Raw genomic sequence first — 23,716 nt, 5'->3', positions numbered from 1 at the left:
GTACTTCACCCATGTGCTGCGTGCACATACATGAAGGCAAAGACTCATACACGTAAAATAATACATCTTTAAATTCTTTTTTTTTAAACTGGGTGGTACTGGTGCACACATTTAATCCCAATGCTCAGAAGGTGGAGGCAGGGAGATGTCTGTAAGTTCAAGGCCAGGCTGGTCTACAGAGCGAGTTCCAGGATAGCCAGAGGGGCTGGAGAGATTGTTCCATGTTTTAAAAGCACTGGCTGCTCTTGTGGAAGACCCAGGTTTGGTTTCTAGCACCTACATGGTGGCTCACAGCTGTCTGTAACTCCAGCACCTGGGGATCCAACATTCTCTTTTGGCCTCTACGGACACCTCCATGCATGAATAAAAATAAAACAAATCTTATTTCTAAAATTTAAAAATGTAAAAAGAATGACCAAATCACTTCTGCCAGCTCACCTGTCACACCTCCCAAGACCTGCAGCTCTGCCCTGCCAGTGAGTGGGATAGCTGCGTGAGTCCCAGTAACGATCCAGAGCTCCCTTAGAACAAATTTTATCCTGTTTTTGAGTTGAAAGTAATTCGAGCTCGTCCATTGACTTTAGAATAGCTTTAAGTGCCTCTCACATTTAAAAACATACATTTAAATGTGTTTAGTCATGAAACACTGACCTCTTTTTGAACACCCAAATTTCATAGTCACTTTAATGCTGTGAGACAAGGGAGCAGAGCCTGCTCTGCAGATGTGCCTGATTGCAGCCCTGTATAGCTCGGTGCTGATGACTAGAGTGTTCTCACCTCAGAGTCAGAGGGATCTCAGGAAAAAATGGGAGGATCACCTCCATACCTCAGCATAAAGCAGGAACAAACACATCACACGTGATCGTAAAGGATCTAAACTTTTTCACATTCCAGCCATGAAACAATCCCAATAAAGGGAAGGATTGTCACAGCAATGACCCAACTCCTGAACCAACTTCTGCTTTAGTTTCTTTGCTGTTGCTGTGGTAAAAGCAACGGAAAGATACAATCGAGGGGATAACAATCAGGATGGATGTAATCTGAACAAATTATAATAAATTAAAAATTAAAAAAAAAAACTTAGTTTCAGCTCACAATTCAAGTTGCAGTGGTGGAGAAGTCAGGACAAGAGGGCCTTGAAGCATCTGGTATGTCCACAATCAGAAGAAGGTAATGAACACGTCTGTGTGCTCAGATCACTCTCCCTTTCCACGGGGAATGGTGCCACCCACAGTGAGCAAATCTTACCATCTCAATTAACATAACCAAGTTCACTCTCCACAGCCAAGCCTAGAGGCCTTTCTCTCAAGTGATTTCCAGATTCTGTCAAGTTGAAGTTACCACCTAACCATCACAGAGCCTTCATGTCCCTCAGATACGTCAAAGGCCTGCAGGAGTCCTGACTCTACTCCCAAAATCTCCTCACACAGTCTGCACACGCACAGGACCATTGTGTTCCAGCTTGCTTCTCCATCCCTGTGATGAAACACTGGCCAAAAACAGTTGGGGGAAGAAAGTGTAGCTCACACTCGGTCCTCTAGAGAAGCTGAGGCAGGGACTAAAGCAGAGACCACAGAAAACCACTTACTACCCTCCTTATAGAGCCCAGGCCTGCCTGCCTAGGGATGGCACTGTGGGCTGAGCTGTCTTACATCAACTAGCAACTATGAAAATGCCCTACAGACATGACCAACGGGCAGTCTGATGAGGCGGTTCTTCCAGTGAGGTTCCCTCTAGCATTACACGCTGTAAAGCATCTGTCACTACATGTGTTCCGGGTACAGGGGATGAAGGGAAAGCAAAAGGACAAATTCTGAGAGAATTTGTGGCCCTAACCCTTTCTCCTGCCATGGTACCAATCCTTTTTTTTTTTTTTTAAGGCTTTTCAAGACAGGGTTTCTCTGTGTAACTGTCCTGGCTATCCTGGACTCCCTTTTGTAGACCAGGCTGGCCTTGAACTCACAGCGATCCACCTGCCTCTGCCTCCTGAGTGCTGGGAGTAAAGGCATGCACCACCACACCCGGCTCACGGTACCAATCTTAACCCACAACACTGCCCGGGTCTGGTAACCACTCATTTTTCCATGGGGAAATCACACACCGGCCCGTTTCTAGTCCAGCACAGCTGTCTGATAGTATCCATCAGATACATACAACCCTTGTTATGTATGTGTGCACGTGTACACGCCCACGGATTTTCCTCACGCCCTGGCAATGCAGATCCTCTTAAAGCACTGACCAGACTAGGCACGGTGGTCTCCATACTTGGAAGGCAGAGGCAAGAAGATCAAGCGTTCAAAGTCATCTTCCACTACACAGTTGAGAGCTCAGACAGAGCTACATGACATCCTGTCTTAAAAAAAAAGTCATCCCATGTGGCAAGCAAGTGGCAGCTTGATTTGCAACTTACAAATACACTGGTTTAAGTTATTCTCTCCCCCGGCCTCATGCTGTCCTCCAGTGCAGAGGCTACTGGCCACGGCAGGGGAAGGAAGGGCAGCAGCTCAGCCATCCCGCATGCCCCGTGCATACGCAGCATTCTGTGAAAACAAGAGGCCGCAGCCCAAATGCACCGTTTCCTTCTTCAGCACGCATCAGTGAGCAGAAGAAAGAATAAGTAAGAGAAAATCTTGGCCTGCCATTCATTCATAAACGTGTGTGTGTGTGCGCGCGTGCGTGTGCGTGTGCGTGTGCGTGTGTGTGTGTGTGTGTGTGTGTGTGTAGTTCCTCCATGCAAGTTTTACCCTGAGTCACCTGCAGTACAAATCATTCTTTCCGTCCTCATTTATTTTAAAGTAAATAAACTTGTTTTATGGTGGTTGGCCCATTAAGTGGCTTTCATGGTCCATGAGTAGGTCACACTTTAGAGTTTTAAAGCCAGGCTTTGATTTCTTATGCCTAGTTTCTTCTGTTCCCATTAAAGTCAAGGAGGCCGCATCGTAGTCATCAGACACTCTTTGTTTTCCTTTGTCCCTTCTGTTTTTTTGTTTATTGTGTACTGCAGGTCCTAATCTAATCTCCCCAGGGCTTTTCTGAGAATACCCCTCTGTCATCTGCCTGCCTGTGGTCTCAAGGCATCCTCCTCTCCAGGACTGCTTTCTGCCACAGCCAGATCTGAAGCATCTCCTCCCTTGCACTTCCTTCAAACTCTGTCCAGGGCCAGCGACGTGGCTCACACTAGAGGCTCTTGCTACAAAGATGACCTGAGTTCACTCCCCAGAACCCACATGGTGAGAAGAGAGAACTGACTCCTGCAGGCTGTCCATTTGCACGCACACAGAGAATAAATAAATGTGTGGAATCTTTAAAAGCCACCTCAATACAATGTTGAAGGAAGCTCCTTTCCAGAAAGTTCTTCAACATCTGCACTTTCCCTGCAGATGGAACTTCTTTTATCTCAACTTCTTGGTGATGTTTAGTTCAACATATGAGGACTTTGGCTTCCAGACTTGGGATATTCTCGCCACCTCGTTGAACCCTGACCTCCTGACGCTGTGCCCTGTCTCTGACACAGTACCCAGTATCGCCTGGCGTGGTTTGAACTGCAGGGCAACAGAATCTCCGTCAAATAGGCTCCAAGGATAAGGTCATTGTTTTCTCACATCTGCAGTCCCAGGGTAGAATAGGCCCCGGGCAAAGTGAGACATAGGTAGGCCTGCTCAGTGGCATCACCCAGGACCCAAGTCCTCTCTCAGCTGTGGCTTCATCTGAAGGCACCCAGCCCTCGGGCTCTCAGCTCTATGCCTCCTTGTGACAGGAATGGATGGTGGTTAGAGACATGCACACTCAAGGTCATGCTGACTTGGTTTAACAATCTCCCTTGTCACCCGGGACAGCTCTAGAGAGACTGTAGCCCGTGTACACAAGCATGGAAAGAATGTGAACCCCAACATTCTGAAAGGGAAGAAGAGGAGTAATGGATGCAAGGCAGGCAGCCAACGGAGTCCTCTGCAACGGAGCGGTGTGCATGCTGCCCTTGTACAGGACTCTGAGTTTAAGATACAAAAAACATTTTCTTTTGTGTTCCCTATTACATATGACAGTATAATGTACACAGTGTACTTTGTATATATGCATCTGAGTAAAGGCACAGTTACTATACTACTTTCTAATCTGACTAAATATGCACACACACACATATTTAAAACACATACAATTTGTAAATTTATCCAGTTAGCAAGGAACTACAAATTAAAGACGTTAAAATATAAGACACACACACAAAAAAAAAAAAAAAAAAACAAGAAACAAAAACCAAAAAAACAAGGCACTAACTGATGTGATTTCTCAGGTAGGAGAACCTAAAGACTCTATAAAACTAACACTGCTTGTTTGGTTGGTTTTGCTGCTGCTGCTGCTGCTGCTGCTGCTGCTGCTGCTGCTGCTGCTGCTACTGCTGCTGCTGTTGCTGTTATTGACAGGGGTTTTCTTTTCTTTCTTTCTTTTTTTTTTGTTTTGTTTTGTTTTGTTGTTGTTGGTTGGTTGGTTGGTTGGTTGCTTGGTTTTGGTTTTTCAAGTCAGGGTTTCTCTGGGGACAGGGTTTTCCTATGTCGCCCTGGCTGTCCTGGAACCAGCTCTATAGACCAGGCTGACCTTAAAAGGAAGAATAGCACTCGTGTAATTCCAGTGCGTGGGTGACAGACATAAAAGGATCATGAGGATGAGGCCAGCCTGGGATACATGGGAGGTCTCAGGCCAGCCTGGGATACATGGGAGGTTTCAGGCCAGCCTGGCTGGGCTATAAGCAAGACCTTGTCTCAAAAAAAGAAATAGGGTGGGGGTAGGAAGGGGAGAGGGAGGAAGATGAAGAGAAGGAAGGAAGGAAGGAAGAAGGAAGTTAGAGAGAAGAGGTGAAGGCGAGGCAGGAGGAAAGGCTCAGCAGCTAAGTGCTTGTTACTCCTGCACAGGACCCAGTTTTGAGCCCCAACACCCACATGGTGGCTCACAACTGTAATTACAGTTCCAGGGGCAGCCCAATGCCCTCTTATAGCTCCTGTGAGCACTACGTGTACACGGTGCATAGACAAAACACAAAATGCCATGTACATATGACATTTAAAACTTTTTTTTTAAAAAAAGAAGAGGCATAGGAGAAAGAAGGAGAAGAAAAAATAGAGAAAGAAAGACAAAGGGAGGAGCTGGGAAGGCACTTGCTGCTTGCGTCCATGGTGTAGCTAGAGCTACAGCGTCCAACGGGGTGGCTGAGCCAAAAGCAGTTTACAGACGAGTGAACAAAGCAAAGTGCTCAGAAGCAGACCCTCTTCTGTCAACTGAGTTCAGACAGAGGTAGCAGACCACTTCTATGGGGAGAGTAAACTGTCTGCAGCAACCGTATGTCATCACATAGCACAATAAGAAACGGTGTCAAGACAGGTCACAGAGATAAACAAAGTAGTCAAAGATAAGATTTCTAGGAATGTGGGCACAGGACGCAGCTGAGGAAGGCCAGGGCCAGGGAACCTTGCTCCTTTGTATTCAGACAGTGTCGTACGCTTTCAGAATATGCACTGTGTGTGACTTAGGTACCTAGCTCTCTGGTGGAGTGGCCTGGCTACTGTATGAAAGCAAACAGCACCCAGCAAAAGGGAAGGAGGCTCCTGACCTGTGGCCCAATCACAGTTGTGGGCACTCTCCCCTTAGTCTTTGCAAACAAGAGCACCGGTGTGTTACAGTGCAGAAAGCAACCCCAAGGAAAGGAGAACCAAGGAAAAAGGGGGAGCCAGCACGTTTGTCACTTCACTCATTGCCGTGGCAAAACGCCCGACAGAGGCAACTTGAGGATGGAAGGGTTTATCTTGGCTCACAGTTGGAGGGTGCATCCAGCATGACGGGAAAATCATAGTGGCAGGACAGTGAGGTCACATTGCATCTGCCATCAAGTAAAGAGCAACGGATGCTGGTCTTCAGCTTACCCTCTTTTGATTCAGCTTGGCATCTCAGCCCTTGGTCTCTGGCTTCAGCCCATCATGGACCAGAGAGCGTGGTGGGAGCATATCCTAGCAGCTGTGTGTGTGTGTGTGTGTGTGTGTGTGTGTGTGTGTGTGTGAATGAATGCCTGAGAGCATACTGGGCATATTATAGCAGCAAGGGTGGGGGCAGGGTGAATGCCCTGAGAACATGGTGGGAACATATAGCAGCTGGCGTGTATGTATGTGTGTGTGTGGCCATTTGAGAGCATGGTGGGAACATGTCATAGCACCTGGGGCTGGGGGGGTGGGGAGGAGGAATAATGCCTAAGCTCATTGGAAAATTTTATTTACCCGTTTTATTCCATCTGGCCCTGCCTATGAGATGGCACCACCCACACTGAGGGCACCCAAAGTGCTTCGCTAACCTAGGGTGGCTCTCAATGCAATTAAGTTGACAATCCAAATGACTCATTACAGAGGTTCACTCAGATCTCATCCGAACAGAAAATGGTTGCTCTTTCATGTTTAGGGAGCTATGAAAAGGTGATCTACAGAGGGAAGAACATTCATCACCCAGGTGACTGGCACAGGATTGCATCCTAAATCCATCTCTTGCTTTGTTGAACACAGGGTAACTCTGTGTTCTCAGGCTGGGCCCAAACCCCTGGGCTTAAACTCTCCCGATGGAGACTGGAGGCACAAGCAAGCCATGGCGCTCAGCTCTGTGTTGTTTTTAACCCAGGGATATGGGGAGGTGGCTTAGTTGATAAAATGCTTGTTATTCATGCATGAGGACCCGAGTTCTGTTCCCATCAAAAGCTGGGACAGCGCCCACCTGCGATCCTAGTGCTGAAGAAGCAGACAGGGGATTCCTGGGCTTACTGGGCAGTCTGGCCAAGCTGAGTTTTGGGGTCAGTGAAAGAACCTTTGTCAAAAACTATGGTGGAGCCAGGCAGTGGTGGCACACATCTTTAGTCCCAGCACTTGGGAGGCAGAGGCAGGTGGATCTCTTGAATTTGAGGCCAGCCTGGGCTACAAAGTGAGTTCCAGTTTAGCCAGGGCTACACAGAGAAACCCTGTGCCAAACAACAACAACAAAAATACAATAAAGGGGAAAAGTTTTAGGTCTTATATATTTGGAATTTGAGGAACTGTATATGTAAATATAATAATCTATATAGAACATAGAACTCTCTCTCTCTCCCCCCGCCTCTTTCTTTCTCTCTCTTTGAGGCAGGATCTCTTTATATAGCCCTAGCTGTCTTAGTTGTCTGCAAGTCCCAGAGGTCTACCTGCCTCTGTAGAATTATTTTTTAATCTTATTTTTAAGTTATTTTTAATTATGTGTCTGTGTGTGGGTATGTGCATGTGAATGCTTGTGCCTGGAGAGGCCAGAGGTGTCAGATCCCCCTGGAGCTAGAGTTAGAGGTGTAAAAAGAGACTTTCTTTGGAGTGCCAGTGCCTGAATCATGACACAGAGACGTACTGTATCTATTATCCGCTCAGGCACTATAGCTGGGCAGATTCTCTGCTATTCTAACCCAACAGTGCTGCTCTGGCCTACGTCCCGCCACGTGGCCCGGAACCTCTCAGTCTCTTCTGGCACTTGTTTCTTCAACAGTAACTGGCAACTCTGCCTGGGAGTCTTTCCCAGAGTTCCTATCTCTCTGGAAGTCCCACCTTCCAGCCCTGCCTTTGCTATAGGCTGCTCAGCTCTTTGTTAAACCAATCAGAAGGTGTTGGAGGAAGTGTTTACATAACATTGAGACAGGTGGTGCTAGACTGTACTAAAGTCAGGTCTGTACTCAGCTCTCTGCAGGTACAGAAATCAGCATTTGAATATACAATGACAACCTTTACATAAAGAACAAAAAGATAACCCCATCACAGGTGCTTGTGTGCCAGCATAGGTTGGTGGTTTGAATAGGAATGGCCCCCAGAGAGTCCTGTGTCTGAATACTGGTTCATAGAGAGTGGCACTATTAGGAGGTGTGGCCTTGTTGGAGGAAGTGTGTCAGTAGGGGGCGGGCTTTGAGGTCTCAGAAGCTCAAGCTCCTCCTGCTGCCTTCGGATCAAGATGTAGAACTCTCAGCTCCTCCTCCAGCACCATGTCTGCCTGCACACCGCCATGCTTCCCGCCATGATGATAACAGACTGAACCTCTGAAGCTGTAAGCCAGCCCCAGTTAAATGTTGTCCTTTATAAGGGGTGCAGTGGTCATGGTGCCTTTTCACAGCAATAGGAACCCTAATCAAGACAAGCAGTAGAGTGCTCCTAACAGCCGAGCCATCTTCTCTTCATACAGATTTCTTAAATATTGCATTGGAAATTCGGGCATTCAATTATAGGTAAGTAAAGAAACCATCAAAAAGAAGCAACTAAGAAACTGTGAAGCCGAGAATGTCTCAGTCACTGTTCTATTGCTCTGAAGAGATTGTTGGGATTTAGGCGGCAGACTCCATAAAGTCATACCTTGCAACAGGTCTCACATGGAAGGTTTATTAAAGGAGGGAACACAGACCATCTCTGCGTGGTGTGTGGTGGAAAAACAGAGAGGGGAAGGTCCCCTTATAAGGTGATACAGCCCATGCATAGGGACAGGACATGTGGATGGGTGACAGTGGAAGTGTGTTGCGTCTTGGCAGCTGATGATGATGTGTCCTGTTGTCACCAAGTCCCTGGAGCTGGCCATGGAGGTGCCAAGGCAACTCTTTATTTAAAAAAAAAAAAAAGGCATTTAATTGTGGGCTCCCTTGCAGCCTTAGAGGGTCAGTCCATGATCATCTTTGCAGGAAGCAGACAGACAGGGCGCTGGAACAGTAGCTGAGAGCTTTACATCCTGATCTGCAGGTGCGGGGAGGGCAGGGGGAGGGCTGGGCTGGGCCTGGTGTGGGCTTTTGAAACCTCAGTGGCATAACTCCTCCAACAAGGTCACACCTCCTAATCCTTCCCCAGCAGTTTCACTAACTGGGAACCAGTCATTCAAACATGCAAGCCTATGGGGGCATTCCCACTGAGGCCACCATAGGAAGGCAGGTGGGAACACCAGGGGAAGAGACTTCCTGATAAAGTCAGAGCTTAAAGGAGCAGATGAGGAAGAAGAGCAAACCCATGCTGTCATTACTGCCCTGCCTGAGCACGTGGCCTACTCCAGGAACAAGCAGGCTTATCCAGCATCAACACTGAATCATATGCCATCATCTACCAGCAATCTAATTATGAAGAAAAAAAACAAACAAAAAACAAAACACTAGGGAGGCAGAGAGGCTGGCAGATCCCTATGAGTTCAAGGCCAGCCTGGTGTACATACCAAGTCCAGGCCAACCAGGCCTATATATTGAGCCCTGTCTCAAAGCAAGGACAACAAATCTCATACTGTTTTTAAGTAAGATTGGGATTTTGTATTGGGCTGTATTCCCAGCTTCAGGAGCAGATGAAGCCCAGGCTAGCTCTATGCTGGCACATTGTGCGCAGAATTGTGGGGCAGCTGTTTAGAGAAGGCAGGAAAGCGATGGGGGAAGAGGGGAGAGAGAAAGTGAGTGTTGTCTGGACCTCAGGGAGGATACCCTGACAGCCAGAGTCACTTGGAGGTAGTCAGAAATGAGCAGCAAATTATTGAGGAGCTCCTTTTCCTGTATTTACGGTTGATTTATTTCTTGCAGTAGCTATTTAAGGTTTCTTTGTTTTCTAAGGCAGAGCAACCTCATAGAACCTTGGTGCATTAGGGGTATTTTGGGGGGAGCAGTTTTATGATTATGCATTGGGGTGAAGCTTTTCCTTCTGAGAGTTATTCTGAATACTATATTTTGCAGTACCCGGGCACAATTACGTAAGACAGATCTTAATAATTCAACCCTTTCCAGCAGCCGGGACACCGCATCTGTAATGATTTCAATGCTTGCAGCTATGCCTTTATAAAATCCAACTCATAGCAAACTGTTCCTCCCACCAGCTAGAGCCCAGGAGCCTCAGATTGGCTGCAGAGATTGAAAGGTCCCCTGTGGTCACAGGGAAGCAAGGGAAACCCCATGCCTCTTTGCGTCCACAAGCGCCAGCTCCCCTGGGGGAATGCCCTCAGATTGATGGTCAGGAAATTGGAGGTGCAAGGTTATCTGGTTTTTCTAATTTCAAGTAGCCCAGGTCCTGACAAACTTCATGGGTGGTGTGACTACCACACACCCCTCTTCCCATATGGGGGTGGTACTGACCCCTTCCTTCCTTCTCTTCCCTATCCTGCCTTTCCCTGCCTGTCCAGAGCAGCTAAAATTAATTCTGGCAAAAAGTCTGCTGAGACTTTAAGAAAACATTGCCATAGAAGGGCAACTGAGGACCACCAACTTTAAACCATTTCTGCCCGTGAATTGTCTGGCCCTCTTTGTACCCTGTAGATACTCAGGCAGATATCCAGGAGCTTTGAAGGCCCTTGACTTCTTGAAAAGGACTGTGTGGTAAAACAATATTTCATTTGTCTTTTTCTGTTGGTGTGTAGCTGTCTTTCTGAGAAACATGTTTTCTTGCCAAGTAAAAGCCCATGGACATAAATTTGAGTTCACCAGCTTATGACATAGAAATAGTTATGTTTCAGGCGACTGCTGTTCACCCATTATCAAGGGAGTAAAGGGAACATGAGATGCTAATGCCATTTCCACTCCCCATTAGTTGTGGGGCACTTTGTAGGGAACACAGCCCTTGCCTCTGCTTCCCGCCCAATGTCTGTCTTCCAGGAAACAGCTCATTAGACTGAAAGGTGAAATTGATGGGCTCCTAGCCAGTAAGAACCAGTAAGGGGCACTGGAGAGAGCTCAGTGGTTAGAGGGCTCCCTGCTCTTTTAGAGGACCCTGGCTCAGTTCCTAGCACCCACATGGCTGCTGACAACCTTCCTTAAGTCCACTCTGGGAAATCCAGAACCCTCTTCTGGCCTCTGCAGCACCTGGGTGCATTCATAATGCACATACACATTTTAAGGCAAAGCATATAAAATAAAAACAATCTTTAAAAAAAAAAAAAAAAAGAACCAAAAAAGGGATTTTTAAAAACTATACCAACATTACCACAAGAATGAGAAGGAGAAATCTAGAGTCTGAGAATACTCAACACTTATGCATTTATCACCAAATGTGTCCTTTTGAGATAATGGTAGGTCTAGGTGAGGTTGCAGGATACACTGCAGAGTTGCTGTGTGTCTTTCGTGGAAGCTGGAACCACACGCTGGCAAGTGCTACAGCCATGTGCAACACAGTCTGGCTGTTCCTCAAAACGTTAAACATGAAACTGCCAATAGACCGTGACCGGACAACTCCATTCCTGGGGGCTTAACCTCCCTAAATGAAAATACGTGTCCACACAGACATGGGAACATGGATGTTCACAATAGCCAGTAGGTGGGAGCTGCCTCAATTAAAAGTTCACCAGCTGAGAAGTGGGCCAAAGGTGATGTATCTGCACAGTGGAATACTATTCAACAATAAAAAAAGAAAACCGTTTCGGGAAGCTGATCCCATGTGTATGAAACACCTGGTGTATGGGAGCCAGCAGAGACGAATGGAGATTAGCCCCAGGGTGGAGATGATGAGGTCGTAGGGATGCAGGTCCGCTTTGGGATGGAAAAAGATGCAAACTTGGCTACATGGCTCTGAATACACTGACAGCCACCGCATTAAGTGAGCGAGCTGGGTTTCCCAATAAGTACATGTTTTAATCCCACTGTCATTTCTTCCACAAAATTGGCTTGGCTCGCTTGGGGGGTAAGGCAGTGTGGTATGTTTCACAGGGTGTGGACACCGACACAGCAAGACTCAGAACAAGGTCCATCGGTATCAAGGTCCCTCAGGCGTCCTTTTGTAAAGGTGTTCCTCACTTCTGCCCACACCTGTCCCCTGACCCCTAGCAGCCACTAATTTGTCCCCAGTTTCTATAATTTTGTCATCTCAGAGAGTAACATGAGTGCAATGTATTGTCCTTAGAAATGGCTTTAACTTGACTGGATGTAATTCCCAGGAGACTTACTTGTTCAAGTGTTATTTGAGACAGGGCCTCACTATGTAGCTCTGGCTGGCATGGAACTCACAGAGATCCACCTGCCTCTGCGTCCTGAGTGCTGAGATCAAAGGTGTGCCCCACCATGCTCAGTTTGTCCGAGGTTTTGTAGGAATGATTGAGCCTTTCGGAGTTACAGCACAGTCTCCATGCTATAGATGGTTTGCTGAGTTCTAACCAGTCAGCCATTGCATAGCATCTGTAACCTCCAGTTGAGGCTTTTCGAAGAAGGGCAGCTGCTGTGAGCGCCAGAGCTTTTGTTGCCCTGGATGGATACTCACGGAAACAACTGGGGTAATTTGTAGCCACGCCTAAGAAACTGCCAGGGTGTTTTCAGAGCACTTTTCACTCTAGATTTTTGGTTTTGGTTTGGTTTTTCGAGACAGGGTTTCTCTGTGTAGCCCTGGCTGTCCTGAAACTCACTCTGTAGACCAGGCTGGCCTCGAACACACAGCGATCCTCCTGCCTCTGCTTCCTGCCCTTCTGAATTGTTTTTTTTATCCATCTACCTGTGCCCTAACTAGATTCTCTCTACGTTCACAGCATTCTTTTTATATTCGAGATACTAATCCTTTGTTGACTGTGTGGTTTGCAAATATTTTCTCCCACTTTGTAGATTTATCAATTTTCCCTTTTATGGAGAGTATTTTTGATGTCTCTTTGCTTAATTCTAGGGCCCAAAGGTTTTCTCAATAATTTCTTTCAAAGGGATTCATATTTAAGTCTATGACCTAGTTTGAGCTAATTTTTGGGTAATATGTGACGTTTACACAGGGATAGTTTGGTTTGTTCTGACATTTGACGGCCAGTGCTCCTTGGTGGTTAGGAGTGCTGCCTTTGTGCATCCATCAAAGCTTGGATTTACTTACTTGGGTGTGTTTCTAGTGTGCAGTTGGTTATCACGTCTGTTTCTGCTAATACCGCATTGTCCCGATTACTACAGGATACTGTAAGCTTTGTGAACACACTTGTTTGGTCAGCTGTTTGCTTTTTGGATTTTTTGAGACAGGGTTTCTCTGTGTATCTCTGGCTGTCCTAGACTCACTTTGTAGACCAGGCTGGCCTTGAACTCACAGTGATCTGCCTGTCTCTGCCTCCTGAGTGCTGGGATTAAAGGTGTGCGCCACCATGCCCGGTCTGTTTTTAATTTATGTGATTATATGTCTCTCTTTGGGTTTGAACACATGAGTGCAGGTGCTCCAGAGGCCCCTGGAGCTGGAATTGCAACAGATGTAAGCCACCTGGCTGGGCGCTGGGGACTTACTTGTAGTCCTCTCCAGGAGAAAGCAGTGGGCACTCCACCACTGAGCCATTTCTCCAGCCCCTAACTTTACTATTAGGAAATGTGACTCCTCCCATCTTCCTGTGTGAGGGTTTTGTTTCGTTTTTCTGTTTTTCCTCGAGACAAGGTTTCTCGGTGTGATAGCCCAGGCTATCCTGGACTCATTTTGTAGACCAGACTGGCCTCAAACTCACAGTGATTTGCCTGCCTCTGCCTCCCCGCTGCCGGGATTGCAGGCGTGCTATCACGCCCAGCCTGTGTGAGTTTTAAAATCAGTTTATCTGTGTTTACAAAACAAAAGTTCCTGAGATTTTAACAGGAATGGAAGGAAACCCAAAGATAATATTGGAGAATAACTGATGTTTTTATGCTGGGTCTTCCAGCCCCTGAATGTGAGGTGCCCCGCCCTACCCACCCCCAATGATTACTTCTGCTTCCACCTCATCCACGGTGAAGTTTCTAGAATATAAACTCAGAGCCAGGTGCAGTGGCACAGACCTGTAATCCCAGCACTCGAGAGGCAGAGGCAGGCGGATCTCTGTGAGTTCAAGACCAGCCTGGTCTACAAAGCCAAGGCAGCCAAGACTACACAGAGGAATCCTGTCTTGAAAAACTAAACAGAAAAAGAAGACAAAAGGAAAAGTTAACATGTAAAATAAACTTGCAGTGCCTTCAGGAGGAGGACCAGATCCCCTGGAACTGCAGTTAGTTGTGTGCTGGCTGCCATGTAGGTGTGCAAGCGCTCCTAATCGCTGACCCACCCCTCTAGCCCCAACATACAGCGTATTTAGATCATATTCCTCCGTCTGCTCCTCCACCTCACATTCTCCTCCCAACCTCAGACCTTCTTTTCCAATCTTCCTGTTATCCCTTGTACTTGGTTGAGGAAGAGGAGGAAGAGGCCTGAAACTGAGTGCTCCTTAACTTATTAGTGTCCAAGTTTTTAAATTTTATTTATGTATTTGTCTTTTTGGGTCTTCTCTCTCTCTCTCTCTCTCTCTCTCTCTCTCTCTCTCTCTCTCTCTCTCTCTCTCTCTCTCTCTCTCTCTGTCTCTCTCTCTGTCTCTCTCTCTCTCCAGAGCATGACAAACTGCTTTAGATTTAGGAACTGACCCATCTAAGATGACTAAAGAGGTCTCTATTTCCTGCTTCTGAGCTTGTAAAATTGACAAGTTCCTGCCGAGGTCAGTGGCCCCCGCAGGTGCTGCCTGTCGTCGGCAGCCTCGGGCCCCTCCCGGCGGGCGATTTTCCTCCTAGCAGCTGAACGCTGCCAGCCTCGCAGCCTGCCAACCCGAGTAGGCGATAGGGAAGTCTCAGATACCCAAGTCCGGGGTGACGGGCGTGCCCGGGGCCAGATTTAAATTGTGTGAACTTTTGGCAGCAAGCTGCGGCAGTGAGGAAACAGCGAGCTGCGAGCGGAGGAAGCCAGTTAGGAGATCCGCCGCCGTGCCGGGGGGCGGGGGAGAGCGGGGAGGGGGGGACCGGAGAGCGCGCGAAAGGCTGGCGAAGCGCGGCCCCGGGGCGGCCTCTCCTTTTAAGGGAGCGGTACGCCGCCAGCGCCGGGCCCCGAGAAGGAAGCGCGTCCCCGCCGAGGGTGCGGCGGGTGCCCACTGGCCCACACCTGAGCGGGGACGCGCGTGTCCGCTGGCACGCGCGGCGGGCGAAGCGCTGGCATCGCTGCTCCCCTTCCCACGCTTGCTCGCGGGCCGTACCAAGGGCGCGGGGGGGACGGAGCGTGCCATCGCAGCCCACCTGCGGCTGCGGGGCCTGGGCGGGGACGCGCTCCGCCCTGGCCTGCCGCGCGCTCCCGCCGCCGCGCGCGTCCACTGCCGCTGCAGGCCCCTCCTCCCGGGGCGAAAGAAGCCGGAGCGCCGCGGCCCATGCTGATCCGTGTCCTCCTCCTCCCCCTCAGGCGGCGCTGGCGGCGGCCCCGGGACCCGCGGAAGCCGGCATGCTGGAGAAGCTGGAGTTCCAGGAGGAAGGTGAGTGCGCGACCCGCGTCCTGCGCTGCCGGCGGCGGGCACCGGGACTGCAGCCCGCTCCGGGGGTTAGCACCGGGCTCCCGGGATGCAGCCCAGATCCTAGGGACGAAACCCCTCTCTGGGTGAAGCACCCGGCCCCGGGAAAGCAGCCGGGTTCCCGGGGATGCAGCCCTGTTCTCGGGTTGCAGCCTGGTTCCGGAGATGGAACCAGGTTTCCGGGGACGCAGCCTCGCTCCCGGGATGCAGTCCGGTTCTCAGAGAAGCGGACCGGCTCCGGGGAAATGCAGCTCCGCTCCAAGGGACGCAGCCCCACTCTCGCGGACGCAGCCGGGTTCCGGGGAACGTAGCCTCGCTCCCGGGAGCAGCCGCCCGCGCGCTCCGAGGGACGGCCCTTTTGTCCTCCGGACCCGAACTCGAGCGAGAGCCAGGTGTCATGCAGCCCTAATTGTGCATGTCACCGTGCGCTCCCAAACACTCCGGAATCACACGGACAGCCCATGCCTTCAAATAACAAACCGGTTCCCTTATCTGTATTTGTGGAAATACCTCCAGTAGGGTGTGTCCCCCTCCCCCCATGGGTAAAGTTAAATCAGCAAACCCGAAGTGGCTGATGGAACTGGTTTGAGTCCAGGTGACCCCCTCACACTTAACCATCCCATCCCTTCTCCTGTCATCTGGGTTTTCTCCTTCCTGCCCTATTTTCTAATTGTATCTTCTTACAGGTGAATAGCCTGGATCTTATTTTGAGGCTGCTAACATTTAAACGAGGAAGTAGAAAACGAACTTTATATAAGATGCATGACCATTTGGAGACTATAAAAGGCCTTATGCAGTCTCGTGTACTTCCATGATTTATTTAGCGGCTGCTCTTTTTTCCAAGAGTACTGACAGAATGAAGGGCCTGAACAAAGAATGTGCTGTGTGGATGACGTCCCTTGTGCCAACTTTACTTTAATACCCCTGTTCATTTATGCTCAGGCAATTACTTAAATAAGCATGCTCAACCAGCTGGGGAGTGCTACCCTGCAAGCCTGAGGCCGGTGCCTGATGGAGCTTCGCTGTAGCACTTCACAGTTATGTTGGCCTAAAGATAACGCGTCTGTGAAAATGTCTTCATTGTTAACAAATGGTGCGTTTCAAAATTTTCTTGGGCTTCACTTTTTTATTCATTGGGACGCACGTCCTTATCCCTAGGTGTTTGTGTATTGCACAGCAGGTGGTGACCACTGGCTGCAGGGTGTATGGTATGGGGTGTCTAGCCCTTTAGAGATGGAAGCAAGAGTGCTCAGAGTGGGAGAACCAAGACTCAAGTCCTGTCTCCTCTGCAGCCATACTTGGCTGTCAGGTCCCCAGACAAGCGCCGTGAGTGCTCTGTGCCTCAGTTTCCTCTTGTGTGGAATGGAGCTGATGTCCTAATGCTCTGAGGGTTAAACGAGCCCGTCTGCACTGTGGTGCTCAGACAGTAAAAGCCGTCGGTGCTTCATAAATGTTACTTTTCTAAGTGCCATTAGCCATGTGCCAAGTCCACAGACTTTAAAAGGCTTTATCATTGAATCTTCACATGGGGATCCTGTTTAGTGCAGGCTTCATGGCTTGTCTCTTCTTGAGATTTATAACATGTGCATTTCTCCAAGTTAGCTATGCACTCCTCCACCTCTGGTTGCCCCTTGCCTGTTCAGTGTGAAAGCAAGCACGTTAAAAGTAAAAACAAAAAAAGGAGTGCCCCTTTTCACTCATCTATTTTTATCTGAACTACGTCATTACTCTTAAGCTGAATCTCACAAATAACCCTGTCAAATGTTCCTGGGTTGTTTTTTTTTTTTTAAGAAGGCAGAATATTAAACAGTTATGTAGAAGTTGTCAAGCTGCGCTGGAAGAGGGGGTGATGTTGGCAGAATGGTCCAGAGCAGAGCTTTGTTTCCCTGGAACTTTACAGTGTTCGTTCTTCTCACAGTAGAAAGGCTGCTTGTCTGAGGGGAAGAGGTTGCAGTCGTGAGGCATCACACCTTCGAGCACCTCAGGGACCACGTTAGCTGTCCAGGGCAGGTCCGGATTGAACATGCCCTCAGGCAGTTTTCTCTGTTATCCAGCTAATATCTTCAGCCGGCTACACATTGGCTTTTGGAGGCACAGCCTAGAGACGATATGTCCATTAGGGAAGTACATGAACTGATGGTGTTGTGCCAAAGCTCTTTCTCTGTTTTCCAGTACATTTCAACTCCGTTCCAGTAGTCAGGAGGCATTCAAAGGTATTAGTAAAGCTGGGAGGAAGGAAGAGGTGGAGGGGAGACCTGTGCAGCCTGCTTGGTGGGTCATTGTAGCCTCAACTAAGACCCCAGGACCACAGCACTGACTAGGATGCTCCTGCTCACTGCTGTGCTGTCTGTACATCAGCGTAGGCTTGGATCTTCTCAGCGCCCTTCTGTGCAGAAGGATCTCCTAAGACCTTTTAAAAAGCAACACACACACACACACACACACACACACACACACACACACACACACACGATTCTGCAGGTCCAGGATGGGGCCTGCACGCTTCCTGCTGCCCAGCCCTGGTGGGCCTCCTCTCTCCTGCCTCACAGGCTTCCTTTGAAGAGTGAGGCTCCAGGTTATGGGTCTTGGGATGCAGCAAAGGGCCTGGCCTTGTGGTTATACGCTCTCTGGCTTTGTCATAGCTGCCCAGTTTGCCCTTGTAGCAAGAAAGCAGCCCAAGGCCAAACACAGTGGGCAGGGCTGGGATCCAAGGAAACTGATTTATGAAATGGCTAGTTTTGGCTCCTGGACACGGCACGACAAGGCCTGCTCCCCGTGTCTCTCAGCACGTCTCTCACCCTCTCTGCCTCCCACCAAGCTTACCACGGCTTCAAGGTGCACCCTAAATCTCATCTCTCTGAGGCTACCCCTCGTTCTGTTCTGCTGGTGTCTGCCACTAGGCTCCCAGCGGCCACCTTAAACATCTGTACTTACTTTATGATGTCGGAGGATTCTGTGGTCTAATGCATGCAAAGCTGTGAGAACAGAACCTCCCCAGAGCCATCACTTTATGTGTTTGCGTTTTAAATTTTTTTTTTAAACTCTGGGACCAGTCGCATCTTTTTAGCATTTGTGTTTATCCGTCTTAACTGCCTTGAACTTATTTCTTGGCTAGGCCTGAGGCCCTGAGCACAACCTGGAGTGCTTTAAAGATCATCTCCCTGCAGTTGAATGTCTGACAACTCAGTCTGCCAGAGCCCTGCCACCTCCCACCAGCTCAGACACCTCTCTTAGGCCTTGGGTCTTCTTGGCTTCTGGGAAAGTGCAGAAGTTCGGGCTTAAGGTGGCTTGCCGCAGTGGTCTTCCCTAGCTGGTGGGTTTCTCCTCACCCTTCATCACCTGTCCCAGCTGTACCCGGGATCCATCCTGCCCTCATGGTTGGTCACCAAGCAGTTCCCAGACCTCACTCACACACAGTCTCGCTGTGGGAAGCCTGGCCAGCTGAACCCAGAGCAATCAAAAATAAGAAAGGAGCCAAGGCCACAGCTCAGTCAGCAGCATGTTTGTTGCTTGGGTGTATGTGGATTGTAGTTTGCTTGTTCCCCATTGCTGTGGCAAACCCCATGACTGAAAGCAGCTTGGGGAAGGAAGGATTTATTTCATCTTACAGCTTTATGGTTCATCATGAAGGAAAGTCAGGGCAGGAACTGAAGCAGAGGCCGTGGAATAATGCTGCTCACTGGCCTGCTCCCCGTGGCTCGCTCGGACTGCACTGCTTTTCTGTGTCGCCCAGGGCCACCTGCCCAGAGTGGCACCACCCACAGTAGGCTGGCCATCGTACATCAATCATTAATTGAGAAAATGCCCACACAGACCTGCTTAGAGGCCAGTATGATGGAGGTATTTTCTCAATTGAGGTTCCCGCTTTGCAGGTACCTATAGCTAGTGTCAAGTGGACAGAAAACTAAACAGCAAACACGAGGATCTAAACTCAACCCGCAGAACTCACATATTAAAAAAGTGCAGGCTTGTAATCCCTGCACACTGGGGAAAGGAAGACAGGCAGATCCCTGGAGCTATGCTGGCCAGTCCAGCTAGCCGAATTGGCAAAGTCCAGGTTCAATGAGAAACCCTATCTCAAAAAACAATGTGGACAGCAATCAGAGAAGGCATCTGGCAGCCACCTCTGGCCTGCACCCACACGTGCACACGCACCCATGCACTTAAGTGCTCACTGTGTGAGAGGGTAAGCATCGTTTTCCTGTCAGACATCTCAGGGTGGAGGCCCTACTGTGTGAGGGACAGGCTGCCTTTCCTTGGTTAACCCACAGAGCCTCCTGAAGCTTTGTCTTAGTGTTATCATTATGTTGTCCCTGGCAAACACAGGCCTGGCACTCTGACCACTTGCTTGTTTCCCTTCCTGCTTGGAAATCAAACTCTAGAGCATTCAACATCCAGTGATGTGTGTGTGTGTGTGTGTGTGTGTGTGTGTGTGTGTGTGTGTAGTGGGGAGAACAAACAAAAAACATGTGCCCACTAACAACTCATTGTTCTCACCTCGTGGGAGGCAATGTCCTGAGGTGAGCAAAGATGGGTTCTCTGTGGGGACAGCGCACCTTGGACAGCACAGCAGCCCGTGGCTCATTCACGAACAAGTACACAGTTTCCATGAAGATAGGAAATTAAGGCAGACTATAAATGGCTCCCTTGCCTTTGCAGGGAGGGAGCAGCCCATGACGCTGTTCCTTCTCAGGAGGTTTTCAGAGCTGTTAAAAGTGAGGCTCAGCAGTTGGCCTGCAGGTTTGTTGCCTGTGACATGAGAGATGCTGGCCTCTGCTGGTAGGCATGTCGAAGTGACAGGTTCAGAAGGTCTGAGAATGTGCTTTCTCAATTCCGACTGTACGTTCTCTTGCTGGGCTTGTACGCAAGGCATACGTTGATTCGTGACCACAAGAATAATTACGATTATATGAACTGTCGGTAGTTTAGACTTTCTGCCTAGCTCTCCCTGTGTATTGCCACATGCTTTGGTGCATCCAAAATCAGCTTCTAGCACGGCTTATGGGTTTCTTAGACTTAAGGAGGTACAGGAGTTGTCCTGCAGACAATGCTTTGAAGAGATTTTGCACCCTTGGAAGTTTCTGGGATGAAATTGTGGTCCCCCATAGAACAGGAAAAGGTGATGGATCTTTAGATCGGCCCCGGTGAAGTGACGAAGCTTCTGGGACATGCCCTTAGAGGACTATTGGTCCCAAGTATAGATTGGTTCTTCCAAGGGCAGCGTGTAAGGGTCAAGCCATCCACTCCTCTCCTGCTTTCCTCTCTGGCCATGGAACCCACTCCTTCTCGTGCCCAGCTGCCATGTGGCACCTTCCCCTATTATGACACAAGCAGTAGGACACTTGGCAGACATGAACACCATGCTGTTTAGCTCTTCTCACCATCAAAATCATGCACCAGGTAAAATACCTGTACTTTATCCAGAACATGGATTCTGTCTTCATAGTGCAAAGTACAGGAAATACATAGGGGTTGGCTATCAAAAAGTGGAATATACAGGCCCCAGTGTAGTGGCTCACACCTTTAATCCCAGCACTCAGGAGGCAGAGGCAGGTGGATTGTTGTAAGTTCGAGGCTAGCCTGGTCTACAAAGTGAGCCCAGGACAGCCAAGGCTACATAGAGAAGCCCTGTCTTGAAAAGCAAGGGGGTAGGGGGAGTGGAACTTAATCACCAGGCTTTGCAAGTGCCTGGAACCAACCAGAAAGCCATCGAGACCCAAGGTAGCACCTCCCGTCATTTCGCTAGGGTCACATGAGCTTCTCTCCAGAAGCCTGGTGGGGAACAGCCTCCTGACCCCATTTCTGTGCAGCCGGAACTCCAGCAGACCACTCACCAGAGTCCCAGGCCTGTGCTTTATTTAACACTGTGGCTTCCAACTTCACCTGTCAGGGACAGAGGGGATCGGAGCTGTACAGCAGCGTTGTATTGTGGCACCGTGCCGTTACCACCGCCATCGCTTACGGCGGGCAGACATGACATGTCCTCACTAAGATGGCGTGCCCAGCACAGTGAATAGCCACGTTCCAGGCACATGTGGTAGTCATCTCCAGCCAAGTCCATGCTGGAGATCAACGTGAGGTCATCTTCCCTTCAGAAAGCCCTCCTTCTGTGATCACCTCCTCTTTATTCTTTACCCCAATTCTGCCCTGCATCCAAACTTGCCACAGTTAGCAGAAACTTCTTTTTCCCCAAGACCAGTGCACAGTAGTCAGCCCTAATCCCCCTTAACCTGTGGTCCACAGAGCTGCCCTGTGCCCTCTTCTCAAAGACCATCCTTACTTTTTAATGACACGGGTGGGGAGATGCCTTGGTCCCTGGTGGGCTCCTCGCCATGGCTGTTGATACCCTCTGTGGCGTCTTCTCTGCCTTTTGCATATGACATGGTGTGACTCACAGCTCCATGTCAAGCATTCCTGTGGCCCCATCTGAGGCCCACTCACCTTCGACACAGGTCCTCAGCCAAGAGACTGCTTACTCCCTCTAGCTGGGCCCTGTGCACATAACCTAACCCTTAAGATGACCATGAGAGGCAGATAGCCTTTTCATTTCCCTTGCATAGAGAAAGAAAGTAAAAGGTAACAGGCTTGCAAGTCTGAGCCCCAGACAGGACTTCAGAGTATCTCAGTGCCCCATAGCCCTCGAGTGCGTTAAGGGGAAATGGGGTTATGTGCGTTTCTTTGTTATTAAATCTCAGGTTCCAAGAATCAAAGGCAGAGGCTTGCCCTTGCAGGTCCTGGCAGTGGTGCTGTGACAGTGGAGACTTCATTTTCTGTAAATATTTGTTACATGGATTTGGAGCTCTCCTGTTCACACTCGCACATAGGCCTGAGGTACTTGAGATGGTTGAATCTTACGAAAAGCTGAGTTGTTTGTGTTGAAGGCGCTGTGGGGGTGAGGGAGATCTGACTTTGATGATGATAAATGAAGTAGAGAAGTGGACAGACCAAGTCTCTCTTGAGAGGAGGGCACATCCCCACCCATCTGTGCAGTCCAAGCATGCTGGGCCCGTGATTGGGCTTTTCACAGGTGCTCAAGCAGGTGGGCCGGGGAGCTGGCCTGCAGAGTCCGTGTCTAAAGGAGGGCCTTCAGAGCCTTTTGGTGTAGGAATGAGGTGTGTCCTGCTGCGGGTAGAGAAAACAAGTCGGACTTGTCTTTGATAATAAAGGAGGGAACTAATTTGGGGTTCGTTGGGCTGAAGTGTAGCTGTCCCTTAGTCTGTTCAGCAGGCCGCTGTCTTCCATCCTTCTTGAACTGTTTCCTGGGATCTGAACTTAACGTCGCGTCACTCTGTGTCAAGCCAGCCCATTTGTTTAGTTCAGTCTACACGTTGGTCACTTGTAAATCAGTTGCTAACAAGCGCTTACTGAACAAGCCATGTGGCATATTCTCTTTGAAATGGGCTGTTTGGGGCCGGGGACTAAGCCTCCACTACTACATAAAACAGGCAAAGGGGTGCATGCCTGTAATCCTAGCTCAGAGTTGGAGGCAGGAGAGTCGGGAAGTTTGGGTCACCCTCAGCTACGTAGTGCGTCCAGGTCTGTCAGCCCGGGCAACTCAGAACCCTGCCTCAGAAGGAGAAAGGGAAGAAGGGGAGGTGGCGGAAATACTGCTCCGATTAGTGTTACTATCGTAGGATGTTTTAGCCATCCGTTGTGACCACCTGAAGTTGCATACATACACAGTCCAGTGTCCTGGCCGCGTGGCCTTTGGTCTTGTCGGCAGTCATAGTCACTTAAGAGTGTGGTCAGACCCAGACTGGGGTCTCGTTCCTTTGCTCTTTTTTTTTTCTTTTCTTTTTAAAGATTTATTTATTTATTATGTATACAGCGCTCTGCCTGAATGTACACCTGCAGGCCAGAAGAGGGCCTGCATTACATTATAGATGGTCGTGAGCCACTATGTGGTTGCTGGGAATTGAACTCAGGACCTCTGGAAGAGCAGTTGGTGCTCTTAACCTCTGAGCTATCTTTCCAGCCCTGTTGAGTAGCTCTTAAGCAAAATGCTTAAAGCTTTATTTTTCTCCCCACAGGTAATTTAGCCGTAACAGCACCTAGCTTCAGACCACAGCACTCACCGAAGCGCCCAGGATGTGGTCCAGTCTTTATAAACAGTAGCTGTAATGACTGCCCTAAAGAGGGTTTAAAAAGCTCCTGGAGTCCCGCTCGTTTATCTCGCTGTCTAGTGGGTGTCTGTGGCTACTGCCCCTTCCCCAGCCGTGGCGAGCGGTACTGTGTTTATCTTCTTGACTGAGAACAGCCTGCAGAAGGATGATGCCATCATCCCCAAATAAGGAGCCAGATGTGGCTGTGATTGCAGCACTCTGGGACCAAGGCCGTTGGAGTCCCACTTGTCCAAGTCCAGTCTGAGCTGGATGTTGAGTTTCAGGCAGCCTGGGTGAGAGGAGACACTGCCTCAAAGAAGCAAAAAGCAAAAGAAGAAATAATAATGGTAATAGTTCGGGCTAAGCTC

At 49.1% G+C, this 23,716-nt stretch overlaps 1 protein-coding gene across 10 annotated transcripts in view; it reads left to right on the top strand.

Annotated features, from left to right (window-relative positions):
- The window catches only part of PRKAG2 (protein kinase AMP-activated non-catalytic subunit gamma 2), a 355,936-nt gene that overhangs the window by 288,009 nt on the left and 44,211 nt on the right, over positions 1–23,716 (top strand). For all 10 annotated transcript variants that reach the window (XM_084787781.1, XM_084787778.1, XM_084787776.1 and 7 more), the window contains one exon: positions 15,141–15,210. In XM_084787781.1, coding sequence (XP_084643907.1) covers positions 15,141–15,210 — 70 coding nt within the window. The remainder of the gene's footprint in view (positions 1–15,140; positions 15,211–23,716) is intronic.

Source organism: Acomys minous, assembly GCF_964271855.1.
Source record: "Acomys minous genome assembly, chromosome: 6".
Lineage (NCBI taxonomy): Eukaryota > Metazoa > Chordata > Mammalia > Rodentia > Muridae > Acomys > Acomys minous.
This window is presented reverse-complemented; position numbering and strand designations above follow the sequence as displayed.